At 42.3% G+C, this 23,529-nt stretch overlaps 1 protein-coding gene across 2 annotated transcripts in view; it reads right to left on the bottom strand.

Moving 5' to 3' along the window:
• Positions 1-10,764: 10,764 nt before the first annotated feature.
• The window catches only part of ralba (RAS like proto-oncogene Ba), a 65,634-nt gene continuing 52,869 nt past the window's right edge, over positions 10,765-23,529 (bottom strand). For both annotated transcript variants that reach the window (XM_085986880.1, XM_085986879.1), the window contains exons 4-5: positions 15,993-16,170; positions 10,765-15,344 (exon numbers count right to left, since the gene is read on the bottom strand). In XM_085986880.1, coding sequence (XP_085843006.1) covers positions 15,225-15,344; positions 15,993-16,170 — 298 coding nt within the window. In that variant the 3' untranslated portion in view covers positions 10,765-15,224. The remainder of the gene's footprint in view (positions 15,345-15,992; positions 16,171-23,529) is intronic.

The raw sequence follows: 23,529 nt of genomic DNA, 5'->3' as shown, positions 1-23,529 counted from the left end.
TGAGGAACTCTCGCCAGCATTTTCTCCAATGTCCACATAAAACTAATTGGTAGACAATTTCCAGGTCCACATCTTCTTTGTTCTGGATATCAGAATAGCTCTTGCTGTCTGCCAGTCTTGATGTTCAGCTCCTGTGTTCATTCTGTGCAAAGTGTTCACAAGTTCTCCCTGCCCTAGGCAGTGATGAGTACAGTACTGTAGCGGTTGCGCTACTGGACTAGTAATCTGGAGGCCTGCACTAGTAGACCAGCCGAACAGGAGTTTAAATCCCACCATGACAGTTTGAGAATTTTAGTTTAGCTTTAAAAATATGAAAGTTAAAAAGCTGGCATCAGTAAAAAAGTGACCGTGAAGCTATTGGGTTATATATAAAAAAAACAACTGATTCACCATGTTCTTCAGTAAAGGAAAGTTGCTGCCTACTTGGTCTGGCCTATAGGTGACCCCAGTCCCATGCCAACATGGTTGACTTTTAACTAGCCTCTGAAGTGGCCTAGCAAACCACTGAAGTTATATCAAACCGCTACAATACAGCGGTTCAAGGTGGCAGCACACCACCACCTTCTCAGGGCAACTAGGGGTATGCAATAGATTGCCAGCAACACCCAAATGGGGAGAATAAACGTAAAAAAATTATGTGCTCTTAGTTTTACATAATGTAATGAAATATTCTTAACTTCACGCAGAGGACTTTGGCTGATATTTTGAGGAAATCATAAAAAAATTGGTTCTATAAATTGCAAGACTCCACAGGTTCAAGGAAACAATTCACACACAATTAAGCACCGTCCAAGAAGGTTTCGCACAACATTGGCCTTTGCATGTTGCATTCGCCACTAAATCTACAAAACTCACCTTGTTGAAACGTTTTTAAGGGCTTAGTTACCTCACTTCTCTTATGTGACTGATGAGGGTGAGAACTCAAACCAAAATAAAAATGCTGCTTTACTGTGGTGAGAATTTACATTTAATAGAGTGGAAGGTTAGGGTATCAGGCAGATGTGCATAAAAGGATTATTTTTATATCAGCGCATCTTATTTCACTTTTTTTGTTACTGATAGGCTTAATGTGAAACCAATCAATTATCAGAATGCTCAGTTTGAGCTGGGTGAGTGACTTTTATGTAGAATTACAAAGTGAACAGCCTTAGGACAACTGTCACATGAAACCGACATTATCAAGATGACAAAGACAATTTGTAACAATTTGCTTCTTCCCACATGGGTACAATTTATTCGAAGTAGTCGTTTTCATTCCCAGTCACTTATTATACTCTCTGTGACACTGGGTGAGCAGAGATTCTCCATCTGTTCAATGAATGCAAAATTCATTACTGAAATTAAAGTATACTCCTTGACAGGTACTTACACCCATTAGAATATTTTGTTTCATCTCATTGGCAATCAGCCACCCCGATACAACAGGTGTGGATAGCTATAGTAACAGTGTTTTTATTTTAAAACATTAAAAGGGGAGATTTCCCTGGGTTTTAAAAGACTGAGGGGAGTGAGAATTCCAGTTTTCCCTGGGGAAAGGGGGAATTAGAATAAGAGATTCTGCAAGCAGACATGATTTTAACACAGTAAGCATAGAGAGAGAAGGACAAGCATCCAGGAAAATGTATTTACAAATTGAGAGATAGGAAAGTTCAAACTGGCCAGACTAGCATTAATAAAAGGAAAAAAGCAAGAAAAGTTGTGATGGACAACTCAGAATAAAAGCAAATATATTATAGCATACGTGCTATAATGAGATGTCTGATCTGCAATAAAGCATTAAAGATTCAAATGTTATCTAAAATTAAATACATGTATGAAAGCGTAAGAAATATTCTGTAATTCCTTTATAGAATAAATGCATTATATCCTCTTCAGTGCACAACCCTGGCCAGAGGTTTTGTCTGTTAAATGGCATAGTGTCCTTTCTGCTGTGGATTAACACCTGACAAACAAACAAAAGGAATACCACAGCAAATGTAGTGCCTGGTGACACTTTGGGGTTGCTTTTAACCCCCCTTTTTGTTTGGCAGAAAAGTGGCGGAGGATTTACCCACGCCGTTGGAGAATCTCTGCTCACTCTGTCACAGAGTACAAGAAGTGACTGGGAAACAACTACTTTGAATAAATTGTACCCATGTGGGAAGAAGCAAATTGTTACCAATTGTCTTGGCCACCTTGATAATGCAGGTTTCATGCGAGTTATCCAAAGGCTGTTCACTTTATAATTCTACATGAAACTCACTCGCACAGCTCAAACTGAGCATTCTGATCTGGTCGACTGCAACTTTAAGCTGCATACGATAAGGACACCTGCCCAAAACTGACGGGGTGGTTCTTTAAATATGCAGCTTGGGCTCCAATGATGCCACTGGGGCCCAACTGCTATGTTAATCAGAGCGAAGTGGGGACGCAGTGGTGGCTTCACTGCCAGGCTAAAGCTGTTGGGATTAAAAACAGAAAATGCTGAGAATACTCAGCAGGCCAGGCAGCATCTGTACAGAAACAGAGTTAACGTTTCAGGTCGATGACCCTTCGCCAGGAAAGCTGTTGGGATCTGGATCCAGGGCCGTGAGAGGCCCAAATGTAAATTTTTCCACTGGTTTCTTTGTGGGCCATGAGAGGCAAGAGTCCTCCTCCAGGCGCCACAAGGAAATCTGCCCCCCCTCCCTGCCCGTGACTGCGATTCCCTTCCCCAAGCCCTCTGATGCACTAACCTTGAACCAGGGACTGTACCACCCTCACATTTGAACAGTTGGGCAGCCACTTCCTGCCGACTGCCCAGCTATTTTGGTTGGGAAGTAAACAAGCGGCACACAAATGAGGCCCGCCCTTTAACAATCGGCCGAGCCTCCCTGCTACCTCTCTCAGATGGGCTGGCCGCTAGCGGGGCTGCATTTCTGCCTGGGAGTAAAATTCAACCCCTTTATGTCACAGATTTGTCAAAAAACATTTTCATGTTCCCTCCCACCTTTTAACATGTTTCTGCATAATCCTATATTCACCCAAGGAATCCCTTTCCCCTTGCAAGATTTGTAGAGATCATATTTCCTCTATTTCACTTTCGATCAGTCGTTGATCCATTTAAGGTCACATTTGCCGAGTCTAAGCTTGCCGATTCTAGGTATGTATTTATGCTGCATGCTCAGCATTATTCCTTTAAAGGAGCTCCACTTGTACTCTACTGTAATGCTGGATAACTCTCCCAATCAATTTGCATACATTGTTCCCTGATTTTTTTTGGAAGTAAAATCTTTTAAATGATATACTCGGCTTCTCATCTTTGGTACTTCTGAATCCCAAATCATGTTGAATTTAAAATCACTATGATTGCTCCCCCTTGGAGTGCTACATCTAGGATGAGTATCTGCCAAGGAAAAAAACTGAAGACTATTATAAATACTAATTATAGAAACATAGAAGATAGGAGCAGGAGTAGGCCATTTGGCCCCTCGAGCCTGTTCCACCATTTAATGAGATCATGGCTGATCATCCAAATTCAGTACCCTGTCCCTGCCTTCTCCCCATATCCCTTGATCCCTTTAGCCTCAAGAAATATATCTAACTCCTTCTTCTTGAATATATTTAATGAATTGGCCTCAACTGCCTTCTGTGGTAGAGAATTCCACAGGTTCACCACTCTCTGGGTGAAGAAATTCCTCCTCATCTCTGTCCTAAATGGCTTGCCCCTTATCCTTAGACTGTGACCCCTGGTTCTAGACTCGCCTGCCATCGGGAACATCCTTCCTGCATCTAGTCTGTCTAGTCCTGTTAGAATTTTATAAGTTTCAATGAGATCCCCTCTCATTCTTCTAAACTCTAGCGACTATAAGCCTAATCAACCCAATCTCTCCTCATACGTCATTCCTGCCATCCCATGCATCAGTCTGGTGAATCTTCGCTGCACTCCCGCCATGGCAAGAACATCCTTCCTCAGATAAGGCAACCAAAACTGCACACAATACTCAAGGTGTGGTCTCACCAAGGCCCTGTACAACTGCAGCAAGACATCCTTGCTCCTGTACTCGAATCCTCTCGCTATGAAGGCCAACATACCATTTGCCTTAACTGCCTGCTGCACCTGCATGCTTACCTTCAGCGACTGGTGCACAAGGACACCCAGGTCTCGTTGCACTTCCCCTTTTCCCAATCTATTGCCATTCAGATAATAATCTGTCTTCCTGTTTTTGCCACCAAGGTGGATAACCTCGCATTTATCCACATTATATTGCATCTGCCCAATTACCCAACCTGTCCAAATCACACTGGAGTTTCTTGGCATCCTCCTCACAGCACACACGCCCACCCAGCTTTGTCTCATCTGCAAACTTGGAGATATTACATCTAGTTCCCTCATCTAGATCATTTATATTGTGAATAGCTTGGTTCCTAGCACCGATCCCTGCTGTACCCCACTAGTCACTGCCTGCCACTCGGAAAAATACCCCTTTATTCCAACTCTTTGCTTCCTGTCTGCCAACCAGTTCTCTATCCAAGTCAGTACCTTACCCTCAATCCCACGTGCATTAACTTTGCACGCCAATCTCTTATGCGGGACCTTATCAAAAGCCTTCTGAAAGTCCAAATACACCACATCCATGGTTCTCCCTTATCTAGTCTACCAGTTACATCCTCAAAAATTCTCAGATTAGTCAAGCACGATTTAGCTTTTGTAAATCCATATTGACTTTGTCCGATCCTGTCACTGTTTTCTAAGTGCTCTGCTATTACATTTTTTATATAATGGACTCTAGCATTTTCCCCACTACCGATGTCAGGCTTACCGGTCTATAATTCCCCGTTTTCTCTCTACCACCTTTTTTAAATAGTGGGGTTACATTAGCTACCCTCCAATCCATGGGAACTATTCCAGAGTTTATAGAATTTTGGAAGATGACCAGCAATGCATCTACTATTTCTAGGGCCACTTCCTTAAATACCCTAGGATGTAGATTATCAGGCCCTGGGGATTTATCGGCCTTCAATCCCGTCAATTTCCCTACAAATTATGATTTCATTCAATTCCTCCCTCTCATTAGACCCTATGTTCCCCGACATCTCTGGAAGGTTATTTGTGTCCTCCTTTGTGAAGACAGAACCAAAATATGTATTTAATTGGTCAGCCATTTCTTTGTTGCCCATTATAAATTCCCCTGATTCTGACTGCAAGGGACCTACGCTTGACTTCACCGATCTTTTTCTCTTCACATATCTACAGAAGCTTTTAGTCAGTTTTTATGTTCCCTGCAAGCTTACTCACATATTCTATTTTCCCCCTCTTAATTAATCCCTTTGTCCTCCTTTGCTGAATCCTAAACTGCTCCCAATCCCCAGTTTTGCTGCTTTTTCTGGCCAAATTATATGTCCTCGCCTTGGTTCTTATGCTATCCCTAATTTCCCTTGTTAGCCACGGTTGAGTCACCTTTTTTGTTTTATTTTTATGCCAAACAGGGATGATCAAATTCTGTAGTTCATCCATGCGATCTTTAAATGTTTGCCATTGCCTATCCACCGTCAACCCTTTAAGTAACTGATATACCTATCAATTCAGTTCATGAAAAGCGACAAGTTAAGTTAGTAACTATAGGTTTTTATTGGCTAAATAACAGAGCCCACCCTCGTGGGTGATCGGATCCAACAAGGAGGAATACCAGCCAGTCGACCACCTTTATACCTGGGCAAGCAGGCAGAGCCATGGGCGGAGTCAGCTGTGGTCAGCCCAGGTATAACAGCGTGGCAAGAGGTGACCTTGTGTAGTGATACAACAGTGTAAACAGTGATAACCATAGTGTAACGATAAGTGTGGTTTACCACATTCACCCCTTGTTTAAATTTGAGTCCAGCGGGATGAAGTGTACTACCAGTTCGGGTATGTCAGTCTGTCCGGAGGCCTCGTAAGCCTTTCTGATCGTCGCAGCAGCGGCAGCGGAGTATCCGACGTTAATGCTGGTGTCTGCGTGGTCGGCGAAGGCTCGTGGGGTTCCGGCATGCCGTCTACCTGGGCTGGATTTGGGGGGTAACGGTGGTGTCTCAGGGGTGCGAGGTATCGTAAGGAGACTGTGTCCTCCCGCCCGTCTGGGTATGCCACATAGGCGTACTGGGGGTTGGCGTGCAGGAGGTCCACCCTCTCGACCAGGGGGTCCGTTTTATGGACCCTCACGTGCTTTCGCAGCAAGACGGGCCCCGGAGAAGTCAGCCATGTTGGTAGCGAGGTTCCCGTAGTCGACTTCCTGGGGAAAACGAACATTCGTTCATGGGGGGGTGGCGTTAATGGCAGTGCAAAGCAGTGACCGGATGGAATGCAGCGCTGCCGGGAGGACTCCCTGCCAGCGAGAGGTTGGGAGGCCCTTAGACTTTAAGGCTAAGAGAACGGCCTTCCAGACAGTCGCGTTCTCTTTCCACCTGGCCGTTCCCTCGGGGGTTGTAGCTGGTGGTCCTGCTTGCAGCAATACCTCTCGCTAGTAGGAACTGGCGAAGTTCCTCGCTCATGAAGGATGAGCCCCGGTCGCTATGTATATAGTTCGGGAACCCGAACAAGGCGAAGAGGTCGTTCAGGCATTTGATGACCGTGGTACTGGTCATGTCTGGGCAGGGGAAGGCAAAGGGGAAACGGGAGTACTCATCAATAATGTTGAGGAAGTACACATTACGGTCAGAGGACGGGAGGGGCCCCTTAAAATCGATGCTCAAGCGCTCGAAGGGGCGGGTGGCCTTGATCAGGCTTGCTCTGTCTGGCCTAAAGAAATGCGGTTTGCATTCGGCACAAGTTTGGCAGTTCCTGGTCATGGTCCTGACCTCCTCGATGGAGTAGGGCAGGTTGCGGGCCTTAATGAAGTGGTAAAGTCTGGTGACCCCGGGGTGGCAGAGGTCGTTGTGGAGGGTCTGCAGTCTATCAATTTGCACGTTGGCGCATGTACTTCGTGATAGAGCATCTGGGGGTTCGTTCAGTTTACCAGGCCGGTACAAGATATCATAATCGTAGGTGGAGAGCTCGATTCTCCACCTCAAGATCTTGTCGTTCTTGATTTTGCCCCTCAGCTTATTAAACATAAAAGCGACCGAGCGCTGGTCGGTGAGGAGGGTAAATCGTTTGCCTGCCAGGTAATGCCTCCAGCGTCGTACTGCCTCCACGATCGCCTGGGCCTCCTTCTCGACCGAAGAGTGTCGGATCTCAGGGCCCTGGAGGGTCCTTGAGAAGAAGGCCACAGGTCTCCCCGCCTGGTTAAGGGTTGCAGCTAGGGCGAAGTCAGATGCATCGCTCTCCACTTGGCTGCTCCGTTGTAGACATTTCAAAATTTAGCCAATAAAATTGATATACCTATCAATTCAGTTCATGAAAAGCGACGAGTTAAGTTAGTAACTATAGGTTTTTATTGGCTAAATAACAGAGCCCACCCTCGTGGGTGATCGGATCCAACAAAGGAGGAATACCAGCCAGTCGACCACCTTTATACCTGGGCAAGCAGGCGGAGCCAGCTGTGGTCAGCCCAGGTATAACAGCGTGGCAAGAGGTGACCTTGTGTAGTGATACAACAGTGTAAACAGTGATAACCATAGTGTAACGATATAAACAGTGATAACCATAGTGTAACGATAGTGAAAGATAAAAGTGGTTTACCACAGTAACGTTCCCCAATCCATCCTAGCCAACTCGCGCCTCATACCATCGTAGTTTCCTTTATTTAAATTCAAGACCCTAGTCAACTACTTCACTCTCCATCTTAAATGAAGAATTCTATCATATGATGATCGCTCCTCCCCAAGGGGCCCTCGCACAAGATTGCTAATTAATCCCCTCATTATATAATATCCAGTCTAAGATGGCCCGATCGCTAGTTGGTTCCTTGACATATTGGTCCAGGAAACCATCCCATATACACTCTAGGAATTCCTCCTCCAGTATGGTTACTAATTTGGTTAGCCCAAACTATATGTAGATTAAAGTCACCCACGATAACTGCTGTGCCCTTATTGCACGTGTCTCTAATTTCCCATTTAATGCCATCCCCAACCTCAGCATTATTGTTTGGGGGTCTGTATACAACTCCCACTAATGTTTTCTGCCCCTAGGTATTTCTCAGCTCTACCCATACAGATTCATCAGAGCTAATATCCTTCCTTATTGTGTTAATCTCTTTACCCAGCAATACTACCCCACCTCCTTTTCCTTTTTGCCTGTCCTTCCTGAATATTGAATACCCCTGGATGTTGAATTCCCAGCCTTGGTCACCCTGGAACCATGTCTCCGTAATCCCAATTACATCATATCCGTTTACATCTATTTGCGCTGCGAATTCATCCACCTTATTACGAATGCTCCTCTCATTTAAAAAAAAAACAAGCCTGAAGGCTTTGTGTCTTAAACACTTAGTCCTTTCAGAATTATTATTTACTGTCGCCCTGTTTGAGTTACACCCTTCATTTCTCTGCCTTCCACTTTAGCGTTTCTCCTGTCTTTTGTTTCTATCCTTGCTTCCCTTTCCTGTCTCCCTGCACAGTTCCCAACCCCCTGTCATTTTAGTTTAAACCCTCCCCAACAGCAGTAGCAAACACTTCCCCTCGGACATCGGCCCCGGTCCCGTCCAGGTGCAAACCGTCCAGTTTGTACTGGTCCCACTTTCCCCAGAACCGGTTCCAATGTCCCAGGAATTTGAATCCCTCCCCCTTGCACCATTCCTCTAGCCACATATTCATCTGAAATATCCTTCTATTTCTACTCTGACTAGCCTGTGGCACTGGTAGCAAACCTGAGATTACTACCTTTGAGGTCCTATTTTTTAAATTTATCTCCTAACTCCCTATATTCAGCTTTTAGGACCTCATCCTGTTTTTTTTAAACCTATATCGTTGGTACCTATATGCACCACGACAACTGGTTGTTCACCCTCCCCCTCTAGAATGCCCTGTAGCCGCCCAGAGGCATCCTTAACCCTAGCACCAGGGAGGCAACATACCATCCTGGCGTCTCGTTTGCAGCCGCAGAAACGCCCATCTTTTCCCCTTACAATAGAATCCCCCATCACTATAGCTCTGCCAGTCTTTTTCCTCCCGTCCTGTGCAGCAGAACCACCCATGGCGCCAGGAAGTTGGCAGCTGCTGCTGCCTTCCCCCGATAAGCCATCTCCCTCAACAATATCCAAAGTGGTATATCTGTTTGCGAGGGGGATGGCCATAGGGGACCCCTGCACTACCTGCCTGTGCCTACTACTCTGCCTGGTGGTCACCCATTCCCTTCCTGCCTGTGCAGTCTTTACCTGCGGTGTGACCATATCCCTAAACGTGCTATCCACGATGTCCTCAGCATCGCGAATGCTCCAGTATGTATCCATTCGCAGCTCCAGCGCCGCAATGCGGTCTGGCAGTAGCTGCAGCTGGATACACTTCCCGCACACATGGTAGTCAGGGACACAGGAAGTGTCCCAGATTTCCCACATCGTGCAGGAGCATGCCACGGGGCCGAGCTGTCCTGCCATGACTTACCCTTTAATTAATATTAAATCAAATTAATACTAATTACACTACAATTAAATTGTATACTCAAGGGCCCTTGGTCCCTGATACACAACAGAGACTTTAGAAACTAAAACCACAAAAATTAAGACCTTCTAAATTTTATAAGCTATTAATCTTAACTGTCTAACTATATAGTAAAATAAATACTCACCTGGCCATACTCACCCAATCAGCTGCTTCCTCTTGCCCGCGTCACTTTTTGGAATCGGCTCCGGAATGCCGCTGGCTGTCGGAGAGATTGGTAAGCCTCTGCAAAAAAGCCCACGAAAGTGAGTTTAAGTGCTCACTGCACCGCCGCTCTCTGCTCCTCCAGACACTGGCCTTAGACTTAGATGAACAAATACTGTAAAAATAATTCCTCCAATGTTGCTAGAAATAGCTGTAGAATATCAGTGATGAATGCCGATCATCGGGACATTAAATCAATATCCTGCACCTTTTGTTCAACAACAAAAGGTCATGAAGAAAAATTGTTTTTTTATTTGATATTTTACCTGTGGTTATTAATATTCACCTCCCGAGGGAGATTAAATGGTGCAATGCCATCACATTGCAAGCTGTTCGCTCTGGTTTTAGGTGAACTCAGAATATGACAAACATCAGCTGATGTCTGCATATCAGCTAAATTAAGTTCTACATATGATGCACAGCTATTCAGTGTCTAGGCTACCTCACATGTTGGGGCTACTGGCAACTCGTAATTTTATCTGTTGCAATTGCCCCATTTGGTTACCAACTGGATGGTGGTTTTCAGATGTTAACCACCATGAATTGGTCGATAACGGCAACATGGATTGGACAGCAAAGACTAGAGCATTTGATTATCTTGCCAACACTCACTGTCCAGGCTCGGGTGAAGAATCAGATGGCTGCCAGCCTTTAGATAGTTAGACGTAAAACATGAATCAATGTCAGGAATGAATGAAAGATGGGTATATATTGGGGGGGGGAGGGGGGGGGGGGGAGGAGGAGTGGGGAAAAGGGGCATAAAGAATAGTCACAGCCTAAGACAATGGCTAAAACATGTCAAAACTTAACTCCAAAAATAACACCAACTTCTATATTTAGTCAGAAATTACCATTTCAGAAACCACATTACTGGAAAGAAAACACTTGAAGTATAACTGGCATCTAGGATAGGACTGAGCGAGCAGGCGGTTTGCACAAAAGGAATTTCTAGCTTGCAAGCTTGAAACTAATAGCAATATAGAAGTAGTGGGATGCTATGATAAATGAGAATTTCCATGGCATTGAAATAGTCAAAGAAAAATCAATTTATTGCATTCACTATTTATACTTTATTGTACATGGAGCCATAAAATTAGAAAGTTAACTAAAATTAATCAAAATGGTTTTTTTTAAAGAAATTACAAAGGAATATTCATTGTGCATTAATGAGATACAGATGAGCATCAAATATTCCAACTCATGCAATGAAGTTATCAAGGAGTTGTACAGTTTTAACATGATATAACACATCAGCATCCACTGAATGTTGTCTATACCACAACTGTAGTTCACATTTAGTATATAAATTTAATAGTTCATAAAACTGGAATAAGTTTGGCAAGTAACACATGGCGAGGTCATGGTTAACAATGGTGCACTATGAAATGAATCAAAGGATTTGAAAAATGCAAAATAGTCTTAAAAAATCTCACTAACATATACCATTCAGAATATAAATGTGCAAATATTCCATTGAGATTAATAAGATTGGGATGCAATGTGTTAAAGGTCAATACAGTTAATCATTTTTACATAGCACTGTTCAACAAAAAGTAAAATTTTACATTACAATGAGACATATCCAAGATCAAAAGTAACAGCTATTGAATATAATTTCCTATTAAAAAGAAAATGCGTTTCTCCTCAGATTTTCCAGAATCTTCAATGTACTGCACTGTTGTCGGCCCCTTGAATTTCACACCTAACATGATTTTTGCTTATGTACTTGGGAGCTGCAAGCATCCAATATCAAATCAGGGATATTAATATAAATGAACATTAGCATTTGACTAGTTTAAAATGCGTAAACAGGGGCTCTTAATGAACATAGATCAGAATAAATCGGTGAATATTAGACTTACCAAGCTAGATGGACTTAATTACAATAAACATATTTTAGGCAACTTTCCCTGAAAATATTTTGCCAGTTACCTTTTAGCTTTATAATTTCAGAAACTTAATCAAGCATTTCGCCATACACATTTTGTTCATGAGGAATATACAGGAAAATTCGAAATGATTATTCAAGTGAATCTTGTAGGGTATTGGTTGGACACTGTAGTCAATAGCTTTAAAAAGGTTTACAATAGGTAAGTATTTATGGAATGTGCTCCAAGCGAAGAATTATTTTTATTTGGGTCCAACATACAGGCTTGTCCAGACTAGATTTTTGACCAGCACAAGCCAGTCACACAGCAACATCCGCTGGTCTTGTCACATAAGGTCCCAATATTCGAACTCATTCACGTGCACACACCCAGCATGCCTGGTACAGATAGACACTAAAAAACACACCTCACAACTATGTTGAGATGACCAAAACCGTGTTCATGAAGAGCCCCTCAAGAAGGCAGCTTCATCTCTGCTCATTAGGCAGGATTTAGACCAAAGTACCCAAATAAAATGGAAACGTTTTGATGAATAGTGCATTGAATAAAAAATGCCCCAGTCTTCCTATTTTATTCCAACATAAGCTTACGAGTTAAGCGACTGATTAAAGCTGGATGTGGTGGAAAAGCAAATGAAAGCATGCATGGCAATGCTTCAAGAAACAGTACATAGATGAATAGTTTTTCATGATAGTAGTATTACCCTAAATTTAGCAAAAAAAAGTGGCAAGTTCAATTTCATTTTAACTAAAACAGGTTGTAAGACAGTTGCCTTTTATACTACCAAAGCAGATTTCAAAAGGTTTTTTTCACAACCATAAAAGTCCAAGAGTAGTTTTTTTTTTTTTTTTTTTAAATTTAGAAAATTCATATCAGTAGGATTAAAAAGAAACTCATGGCCTTCCTTCATCTGTTGAAAATATAAATCAGACCCAGGCTGGCAGTGCTAATACAGTGATCCTCCACAAAAAGTGAATTGCCAAACACACCAGGTTGTCTTGAGATACTAGAGCCTTACTGAGACAGCAAGGGAAAGTCTCATAATACTGACTGATCCTCACAGAGCAGTCACCTGGCTAGCTTCATCAGCAGCTTTCCTCCCCAAGGTATGAACAGCAAGAAAAATGCAATTAACAGCAGGGGGGGTGCAGGGGGAAGAGAAGGCTGCATGAATTTTACTGATAATTTTAGCAATCGGAGTGATTGAAGTGTTACACAACCAAACGTTTTCTCTCCTTTTGCACCCAGTGTCAAACACACTTGGTTCACATATAACTCATTAGATGCAGAGTGCAGTCCCTTAATCCAGCTATGTAGATGGAGTTTAACCAGCATTACACCAGAGTGACATTTCCATATCTCACTCCAGCCATCCTTCTGACCTGAGATTTTAAATTAGCACAAATTGTGCACCATGTACTCGCACTTATTTGGGATTTACATAGACAGTGACCAGAGACACTCTCATTATAATCCTTCCATCCATGGGGGGGGGGGGGGGGGGGCAGGGGGGGAAAGAGGAGAGAAAGAAGCAGGGAAGAGAGATTCCTTCAGTCTGCATCAGATTTGAACTCCGAACCTAGGTGAAAACCATGTTTTAACCCACTAGGATATCTAGTTGCCCGGAAAAAAAATCTTAAAATTTGTTTCAAGGAATGGTGGAGACAAGAGATTAGTCAAGTTATGCTACTTGTTTTATTCGTCATTCTTCATGTTGAAATATTTCAAATTTGCATGATGACATTAGTTTTCTCTCTGAATCAGGAAAATTCCATCTTTAAATGATTAGTTTTGTTAAACAGTGTAAACAATCTGGGTAACTATTAGTTTTTTGGCAAATACAATACCACAGTTCATTACTGGCAAAGAACCCTAACCCCTTCAGCTGAACAAAAACGTTGCATTAAATCATAGAAAGATTCAGTTAATTATGTTATCTACAAATTGAGAGGGTGAAGTTCACATTACATGCAATGTTAAGGCAAATGTAGAAAAATCAATTGCTATACTGTCCCAATAATCTAGTGTTTTAATGCATTAAACTACAGTAACAATCTACCCCCATTCAGAAATCGTTCTTAAAAACACAAGTCAGTATAGTCCAAGGCTTGTACAAATCATATTCACATAACACATAGAAACTAACAATCCAATCTTGTTTCTGTACAAATGTCTAAAAATCTCAGTACGAGATATTGGTCCACTTCACAGGTCAATTTTGTGTTCTTCAAAACATTTGAAAGAATTGGATAATTGTTCTTCATTATTTTCTTCTTACACAATACCGCAAAGGACTATGTACTTTTAAAAAAACAACTATGAACTCTAAACCTATGATTGCTACTGTGTTTCATGTGTGCTTAGTCATTCGTTACAAGACAGTATTTTTTCCTACAAATATTTAAAACTTCTTTTCATGATGCTAATACCTTAACCCAAAAGACATACAAGCACACAACGCAACACCTTACTAATGCACGTGCTGGTGTGGTGAGTAGGAGGTACGGAATACTCTTCAGCGTCAGTGATGTGTCTGTGTACCTTTGACAGATCTCAATACCCAGCACTCCATCTACTTTTAATACACCACGTGGAGGTAGAGAATGCAACATGATGGGCTTAAGAGACAGTGAAATAAGTCCCTTCACTGACAGAGCTACACTTACTATATTGGATGCAAAATACCAAATATGTGATGTGGCGGGGAGGGGGGGGGGGGGGGGTGGTGGGGTGAGTGCTAGTGAAAGCATTAGGTCTAAAATGACCCACACAAGTCTTTCTTTTAGCTAGGCTTCACACTAGAGGTGAATTTTGTCAAGAATGTACCTCCAATCTGTTACAACTTAAAATGAGCAAGAATAGCAGAAAGTGATCATACTGTACATGGGTAATTATTTCTCTGGACTTCGTTAAAGCTAGTAGTTGCTTTAATAAAAATCGGACTTTAAAAGCCGAGCTTTCTGCTGGCTACTGATCATTCTCCTCTCCCTCCAATGAATGGCACAAGCTGCAAGTTTAGCTGTACTGCAAGACCACATATGGTGCTATATAAAAAGAGGATCAGAGTGTTCAAACTACTTTATCAAATGCCATTTTAAACACAAGGTCTTCACATTAAAAGAGAAATTAAACTTTGAACACAAACTATAATATGACAGCTTCAACATGCTGCCTCTTATAAATCTGCCAGTTTGCTTTTGATGCATTAGCAATCTTTAATTACTTCCCAAATTGATTTTGAAAGGAGAGGTTATGAATAATTAACAGTTAACTGGACAAGGGAATCCAGAGATCTAAATGGAAGGTGGAAGCATGTTACTGCTTGATATGAACACTCAAAATTAAATGTGCCTGAAATAAAAGGCAAAGAAATACAAATCCTACAAGTAGGTCCAAAGGATACAACTTACTTGACAGTTCAAAGAGCAATGCATTGGCAATGAACTCAACATTACTCAATACTCTGAATAAACACTGTTTTACTATAAAATAAACAGTGATTGATTATAAACAAACTGAGTGGCTAAATGAATGTTAAGTGCCCAAGTTCGAATTGCTGCCAATTGGCCCCCCCAAAAAAAAAAAAAAAAAAAAAAATCACAGTATGCAGCATCGTTCTCGGAGGCTCTTTTTGTTCCGGCTGCTCTTCTTCCCATTTTTGTCCTTGTTTTCTGACATTTTCTTTGCTCGAACCTCTCTCATCAGGTCAAAAAATACCTTAAAAAAGAGAAATAATTTCACCATGTAAAACTAACATCAATTAAAAATATAGAAATTAGCGGGAACAGTTCACTTCCGTTCCAAAATAACCTCTCAAGAAAAGACCCACGTTAAACAACTTTGACAAACAAACAAAATCTACAGTATACCTACACAGTTTGTGCAGATGTCAGTTCTGAAATAAAAATCAATGCTGGAAACGCACAAGATGGGTCATAAATGTTTCATAATGCATAATAATCCTTCAGCAGAATGGCGATTGGTTCAGTTTGAATTACTGTGAAAAAGCAGGTTAACGTATGTCTCCCTTTCAGATCCTGAGTTAGCATTTCACCACTCTTGACATTTAACTAAACACAGGAAACTTTATCCAGCACCGACAGGACCTGCGTGGTGCCGGTTGATCAAAACGTCCGGATTACAGAGAGGTATACGGCCCCAGGTGCAGGAGCCCTGGCTGCACGGCCCCAGGTGCAGGAGCCCCGGCTGCACGGCCACCAATATACAGTAAAACTTACTTGAACCTACTCTTGAATTTTGCCGGTTAAGAGATTTCCGGATATTTAGATGCCGGTTAAAAAAGAGAGTTTCTTGTAGATCAAATTTTACATGAGAAATTAGCCAATAAACCAAAGGAGTTCCCACCTTATCTACGTTGGCTCTCGTTTTAGCTGAAGTCTCAACATACTGAACTCCCCACTCTTCCGCTTTGCTCCTCGCTTCTTCAACAGAAACTTGCCTCCGATCTTCCAAATCAGACTTGTTACCCACTAAAAGTAATGGGATTTTATCTTCCTCTGCTTTCACACGGAGAATTTGTTCCCTGAAAACAAAGAATCACTCATTACCTACAATCAAGATTCGATACCAAGCTGAAGAAATTGTAAAAAGTTTTTTTTTCCTGTATTAGCTGGCACAACAGTGTACAGCTATAACTAACAAAAGGCAATAGCCCGCAATTGGTCAGCAGCGAAGCAAAGGCGTTCGCCACTGGCCCCGAACCAAGCTTCCCACAAAGATCTCGCAATCTGTGGCGAGAAGTTGGCTTTTCCGACATTCAATTGAGATCAGTGTAAGTTAATGGGGAATCCCTAACGCGAGCAGCTGCGACGTCAACGCGTTGTCCAAGCAGCCAATCACGATGCAGAATTCTCAGTGACCGGGAACCAGGAAGCTCCTTTAATTCTAACTTTTTTTTTAATGTTAGAGAGCAAAATAAAGATTGGGGCCCTCACATGGGGTAAAAGTTGAATCGGAAATAAAGATAAATCAAACTTTAATTTTTTTTAAAAAATTTTTTAATAAAAGTTTCTTAAAAATTGTAATTTTTATTAAAGTAGATAAATTTGACACTCCACAAAATTAAAATTAGTTTTTCAGGGCCATAACGTTTGTTCAGCAGTCAATACGCTGTTAAAACCCTAGTTACACCTAATCTCTTTGGGTCTAACTTTTAATGAGGTATTTAACAGCGATATTAGTGGAAAAGTCCAAGTTTGCCAGTTTCATCGATTGCCAGCTGTGTTTGGGGGAGAGGGGGGGGGAAAAACAGAACAGCACAGCCAGTGTCATTGGAGCAGCGAATGACTGACCGCAACGTCAGGGTTTCCGCATTCGGATGCGCATGCGCTAAATCCTGAAGTTTCAAAAGGGTAATAACAGCTGTTCGTTCGCTGTTATTACCCACCGCAAATTCCAGCCCAATATCTTATGAAATGGCCCTGGTGGGCGGCTGGAATTCTGAAAAGTTGGAGGAAAAACCAATCGAGTCCCAACAGGCAAGTCACAAATCTCCCACAGGCTCAATCATGAGCAACAACTCAAAGCAACGGTGTTAACGATGTCTGAATGCAAACTTATTACCCAAGTGCAGAGACTAGTAACTTGCCAACAAAGCCTCGACTTCAGGTCAACCAGTGCGAGTGCTGCGCAGGAGGGCTCCCACAATCCTTCACAGCAACCTGGGAAAGTCCAGGAACACCAGGATGCCAAAGAACAAGAAATCAGCAAGAGCCAAGCACAGCCTTATGCCATCAGAAGCTGCCAATATTTAGAGGGAACAGTAACCTAGAACTTTTTTTCCCCCCCCCCAGTAAAACACACTACTTCACTGTAGGAGAGCCCCATAACCCTCGGAGCAGTGTGAAGTACAGGAAACTTTGGTTTATCTGGAGGTTGTATGTCCGGACTACTCGATCTAACGGCAAAAATCAGGAGCCGTTTTCCATAAGTTTTTTTTAGTTCTCGTTCTTTTTTCCCCCCCCCCCAGTCACTGCAAGGTCTGTAGCTATAGCAACAGCTTCAGCCGACTCTTTAGAAGCTGTTGCTAAGCAAGAGCGTTTGTGGTCAGATACGGAGGTGAAAACCTCCGTATGCTTCAACATTAACTTTGTATGTCCAGCAGTTTTGATAGATCGGCAACACGCCGGTCCCGTCGGTGCCGGATATCACAAAGTTTCCTGTAGCAGCACAGGCCAGTTAGCTTAAAAGGGAAGAGATATACAAAGTGGAGGGAGGTGCTGGGCGGAGTGAAATTGGCTGGATTGAAGGCGGATAAATCCCCAGGGCCTGATAATCTACATCCTAGGGTACTTAAGGAAGTGGCCCTAGAAATAGTAGATGAATTGCTGGTCATCTTCCAGAATCTATAGAATTTTGGAACAGTTCCCATGGATTGGAGGGTAGCTAATGTTACCCCACTATTCAAAAAAGGTGGTAGAGAGAAAATGGGGAATTATAGATCGGTAAGCCTGACATCAGTAGTGGGGAAAATGCTAGAGTCCATTATAAAAGATGTAATAGCAGAGCACTTGGAAAACAGTGACAGGATCGGACAAAGTCAACATGGATTTACAGAAGGTAAATTGTGCTTTACTAATCTACTGGAATTTTTTTGAGGATGTAACTGGTAGAATAGATAAGGAGAACCAGTGGATGTGGTGTATTTGGACTTTCAGAAGGCTTTCGATAAGATCCCGCATAAGAGATTAGCGTGCAAAATTAAAGCACATGGGATTGGGGGCAAGGTACTGACTTGGATAGTGAACTGGCTGGCAGACAGGAAGCAAAGAGTTGGAATAAACAGCTCTCTTTCCGAGTGGCAGGCAGTGACTAGTGGGGTACTGCAGGGATCGGTGCTAGGACCCCAGCTAGACAGACTAGATGCAGGAAGGATGTTCCTGATGGCAGGGAGTCCAGAACCAGGGGTCACAGTCTAAAGATAAGGGGTAAGCCATTTAGGACTGAGATGAGGAGGAAATGCTTCACCCAGAGAGTGGTGAACCGGTGGAATTCTCTACCACAGAAGGCAGTTGAGGCCAATTCATTAAATATATTCAAGAAGAAGGAGTTAGATATATTTCTTGAGGCTAAAGGGATCAAGGGATATGGGGAGAAGGCAGGGACAGGGTACTGAATTTGGATGATCAGCCATGATCTCATTAAATGGGGGGGGGGGGGGGGGGGGAGGGGAACAGGCTGGAGGGGCCGAATGGCCTACTCCTATCTTCTATGTTTCTATTCAAATTAAAAAAGCATTAGAGAAAAGCCAATTTAAAAAATGGCAGCAACTGAGATCTTAAAGGGAAGCACCCAAAAAAAGGACAGCAGAGAGAAGCTAATTTAAATGCACCCAATAAAACTAAAAGGGGAGCATGACAGAAGTAGTATTTAAAAGGGGTGCTGGAGAGAAGTTTTTTTTTATATAAAGAGCACCATAGGGGAGCACCTGAGGAGTACAACTAGAATGGAGGCAGAGGTAAAAAGTAAAATACTGCAGATGCTAAAAATCAAATAGGCAAGAAGTTTCAGAATTTCAGATTTAGATCCTTCAGGTATGGCCCCATCTGATAAAAGGACCCAGACCCAAAACATCTTTTCTGATCTCTCCACAGATGCTGCCTGACCGACTGAGTGTTTGCAGCATTCTCTGTTTTTTAATGTGGAAGCAAGTCATCCTTGGCTCCGAGGGACAGCCTAAGAAGATGATCTGTTTTTGTTCTGGAAACTATGAGGTGCTTTTTGTGCAATGTTTGCATACAGGAAAGCTGGGTAGAAGAGACAGGGGAAAAAGATGCAAAAATTGTCCAGTGATCAAAAAGCTTATGGCCTGGAGAGGAGCGTGGTGGAACTTATAAAGGCAGACAGGGGAGGAGGTTCGTATGGCATTAACGGTATTATGAAGGAGTTGAGAGAGATACCAGATGATTAGAAACAGACAAGCTGGTGACCTTTTTCCAAAAAGGGAGATATAAATAGACGCAGGAAACTACAGACCCATTAGATCCACTGTGAGAACATGTAAAACAATGGAAATGATCAGAAGTAAATGTGATGAAATGTACAATAAGCTAGTAAACAGTCAAGATGGATCCAGCAGGGGGAAAAGCTCTGCATGATGAACTTCCTTAAACTTTGAGGAAGTGACATCCTAAGTGGAAAACCCAAGACTTAGTTCAGGGAATAAAAAAGAAACTGGCAGAAGGGTAGAACACAAGTGGTACTAGTTCGAAGCGTTCAGGGTTTTTGGGGGGGGGGGGGGGGGGGGGGGGGAGAGAAAAAGAGAGAGGGGGGAATGTTGAGTGGGGTGGCCAATTTTTGGTATTGGGATTATTATTGCTTTTAATTTAAATAAACAATTTGGATTCAGAAAACACTAATGTATTATTTTTGTAGATAGCTCCAAATAACAGAGGGAGCTCAGGAAATAAAAAAATAAACTGGATAAAATATGCAAGTAGGTGGGACAATGGCAGATGCAATTTAAACAACTTGTATTTATATAGCGCCTTTAACATAGTAAAAGGTCCCAAGGCGCTTCACAGGAGTGCTATCAAACAAAATTCAACACCGAGCCACTCAAAGATATTAGGGCAGATGACCAAAAGCTTGGTCAAAGAGGGAGGTTTTAAGGAGCGTCTTAAAAGGAGGAAAGAGAGGTAGCGAGACGGAGGGGTTTAGGGAGGGAATTCCAGAGCTCAGGGCCTAGGCAGCTGAAGGCACGGCCGCCAATGATGGAGCGATTATAATCAGGGAGGCTCAAGAGGCCAAAATTTAAGGAGCACAGATATCTCAGATGGTTGCGAGGCTGGAGGAGGTTACAGAGATAGCGAGGGGAAAGGCCATGTAGGGATTTGAAAATAAGGATGAGTGTTTTAAAATCGAGACGTTGCTTAACCGAGAGCCAATGTAGGTCAGGACGCAGGCAGCAGAGTTTTAGATGACCTCAAATTTAGAGAGTAGAACGTGGGAAGTACTGTACATAGGAAGTTTTTTTTTTAAATCAGAAAAATGTACTTTATGAATGGCATCAAAATACTTCCAACTAATAGATAGCAAATCAACAAAGCAAACAGAATGCTGAATGTTACACCAAAACAGCAGAGTACTAGTCAGAGCAAGTGATGCTCAAGACTGAAGCATGAGTTATGAATGGAGAAACTAGGGAATGCCATGTTCCCTGGTGACTTAAAAGCCTTAATTCCACTAAAGTCTCTAGCACAACCCAAAACCTCATCCAATCCTACTCTGCTCAAACTGGCCACAATTTTTCAACTACCCTCCCATTACATGGCCCCTTCCATCTAATCAGCCTTTTCTGTCCCTAACCCCTTTCTAGTGAACTCATTTTTGGGCACAAATAAGTCAAAACATATGCAGTGTACAGATAATCACATTGTTAGTTAATATAAAGAGAAGTTAAACAATTTCCTTGCTTTTAGTGACTTTGTAAAAAAATGTTTTACCATTACTAAATTATTCAATCTAATTATCACTTAATTGGCCATTCTGTACGCTTACCTTTTGTTTACACACAACAAAATATATAATTGAATCTATAGCACAGAAACAAGCCACTAGGCCCACCATGTCTTTCTCCACAAAAAAACCATCTCGTCTAATCCACTTTCTTGCTCACTCACCACACTGAAGCTCACATTGTACAATTCCCTATTGGCACACAGTTCGAAGTTCAGAAAACCCGAGTTGTTCAAATTCTGGATGCCGTAAAAGCTTCAGCATGCATCTTTTGAGGCCGAGTGCTCAATTAGAAGAAATTAAAAAAAGGTTAACACCAGTTTGGATGAGGCGACAAGTTTATTTTATAGCAATGGATGTCAAATCTGAATCATGGGAAATGGATGCAACAGGGTAGCGTTAAAATACAACTCGAACTTCCTCCACAGCTCCCAAAAAAACCTCCGTTTTACCCGTAAGCAAACGAACAGGCAGACAGCCCATTCTGAAGCCTTTGCCACTCTCCCACAAGATGTGCACCCTATTGTTCTGTGGCAGAGTGAGTCAGTCCACAAATACACATTAGTTCTTAAAGATTTAGTCTGTTGTAAACAGAGGCTCACCGTGGTAAACCACTTGCCTAACAACTGGCAATTCATCCTGGAACATGGGTGTGGGTTCATGTCTAGTGGTTCCTTTTCCACTTGCTGACTGGAGAGATCAGAGAAGCTGGAGTTACAATTAAATGCTACATGGTGCTGCAAAGTACATGGTCATGCATCTTTACAGGGACAGACTATAGTTGCTGAACAAGATATAAAACACAAGAGGCAAGTCCCCAACACCTATTTTAAGATAAAAAGTCTATGTTGGAATATACTGCACAGGTGGTGCAGTACAACACAGAGGAGTACATGCACTTTGCCGACTGACCTTGGGAGCCCAGTTTGATGCAAGCTTTATGTTACAAATGTATCTGATTCAAACAGTAAAATACCTGCCACAAACATTACAGATTCATCTCAGGAAATCCTGTTCCAACATGAAATTTTAAAAAAACGTAATTTTCCCTAAATCAGTGTTCGTGCCATTCACTCTCACGGATCATGTGCATTAGGCTCCAGGCGTGATTGGAGTTAGTCCCCTGCGATCATTAACTAGTCAGTGAAAGGTAGGTGCTGCTCTAGTGTCTCAGGTAAGATAGTAATCAGAGGCCTTGTCTGCGTGTTAACAACTTGCATTTACAAAGAGTGCCTTTAAATGTAGTAAAACGTCCCAAGGCACTTTACAGGAGCGTTAGCAAACAAAATTTTACACCGAACCACACAAGTAGACATTAGGACAGATAGATTTTAAGGAATGTCTTGAAGGGAGGGGTTTAGGGAGGGAATTCCAGAGCTTAGGGAAAACATAGAAAGACATCCCAGTGCTTTACAGGGGTGTAATTTAAAAAAAAAAAAAAAATGGACACCAAGCCAAAGGAGGAGATATTCGGAGGTTTGACTAAAAGTTTGGTCAAGATGTGGGTTTTAAGGAATTTCTTAAGGGAGGAAAGGGAGGTGGAGAAGCAGAGGGATTTAGGAAAGGAATTCCACAGCATGGGCCCTAGGTGGCCAAAGGCACGGCCACCAGTGATACAGTAAAGGGATTGGTGGGGGGAGATGCACAAAAGTGTCATCACTGGGGAAATTGTAGGGCTGGAAGAGATAGTAAAGGGTTGAGGACATGAAGGAATTTAAACACAAGGATGTTCAGGTAGATGCAAAAAGATCCCAAGATACTATTTGAAGAGAAGCAGGGAATTCGCTCCGTGCCCTCTCAATCAACACCACTAAAAACAGATCAATTTGTTCCTTCTCATTTGCTGCTATGCTGTGTACAAGTTGGCTGCCACATTTGCCTATATAATGGTGACAGCACTTATAATTTAATCCAGGGTTATAAGGCTTTAGGACATAAGGCACTACATAAATGCAAGTTATTTCTCAATTCTTCTCAGTCTGGAGACAGAGAAAGCTCATAATGCACAGTCAAAATACACAGCAATTTTAGTTGCCAAACAGCAGCAGGAAAGCACGCTGGAAGTAGCTGATACTAGTGGTCAGAAAGAGTGATGAAAGCTGTATTTGAAACTCAGTATGAAGGGCAAGCTCACAGAAAGGCACACATCAGCAGTGGAAACCGACGGGAGGAAAGTGTGAACAAAAGCTCGTATCTTGCTAAAGCAGCTCAAGGACAGGCCTGCTCTTCTTCAATCGTTAAGGAGTAAGTTCCTCATCTGTTGGGATTGAGAGTCAGCTTCAAGCATTAGGGATCGTCATTTCATTGGTATTACAGATATACTCAAACAGCTTACATCCTACAACCAGGATGTTAGAAAAATGAGGTAATCCAGCAGTTTATAACCTGAAGCACATAACTTGTGATTGTTTAGAACTTTCTTAAA

This window comes from Somniosus microcephalus, chromosome 4, assembly GCF_052327205.1.
Source record: "Somniosus microcephalus isolate GS21.2 chromosome 4, FLI_Smic_1.0, whole genome shotgun sequence".
NCBI lineage: Eukaryota > Metazoa > Chordata > Chondrichthyes > Squaliformes > Somniosidae > Somniosus > Somniosus microcephalus.
Note: the sequence above shows the minus strand (reverse complement) of the source record. Positions and strands in the feature narration are given on the sequence as shown.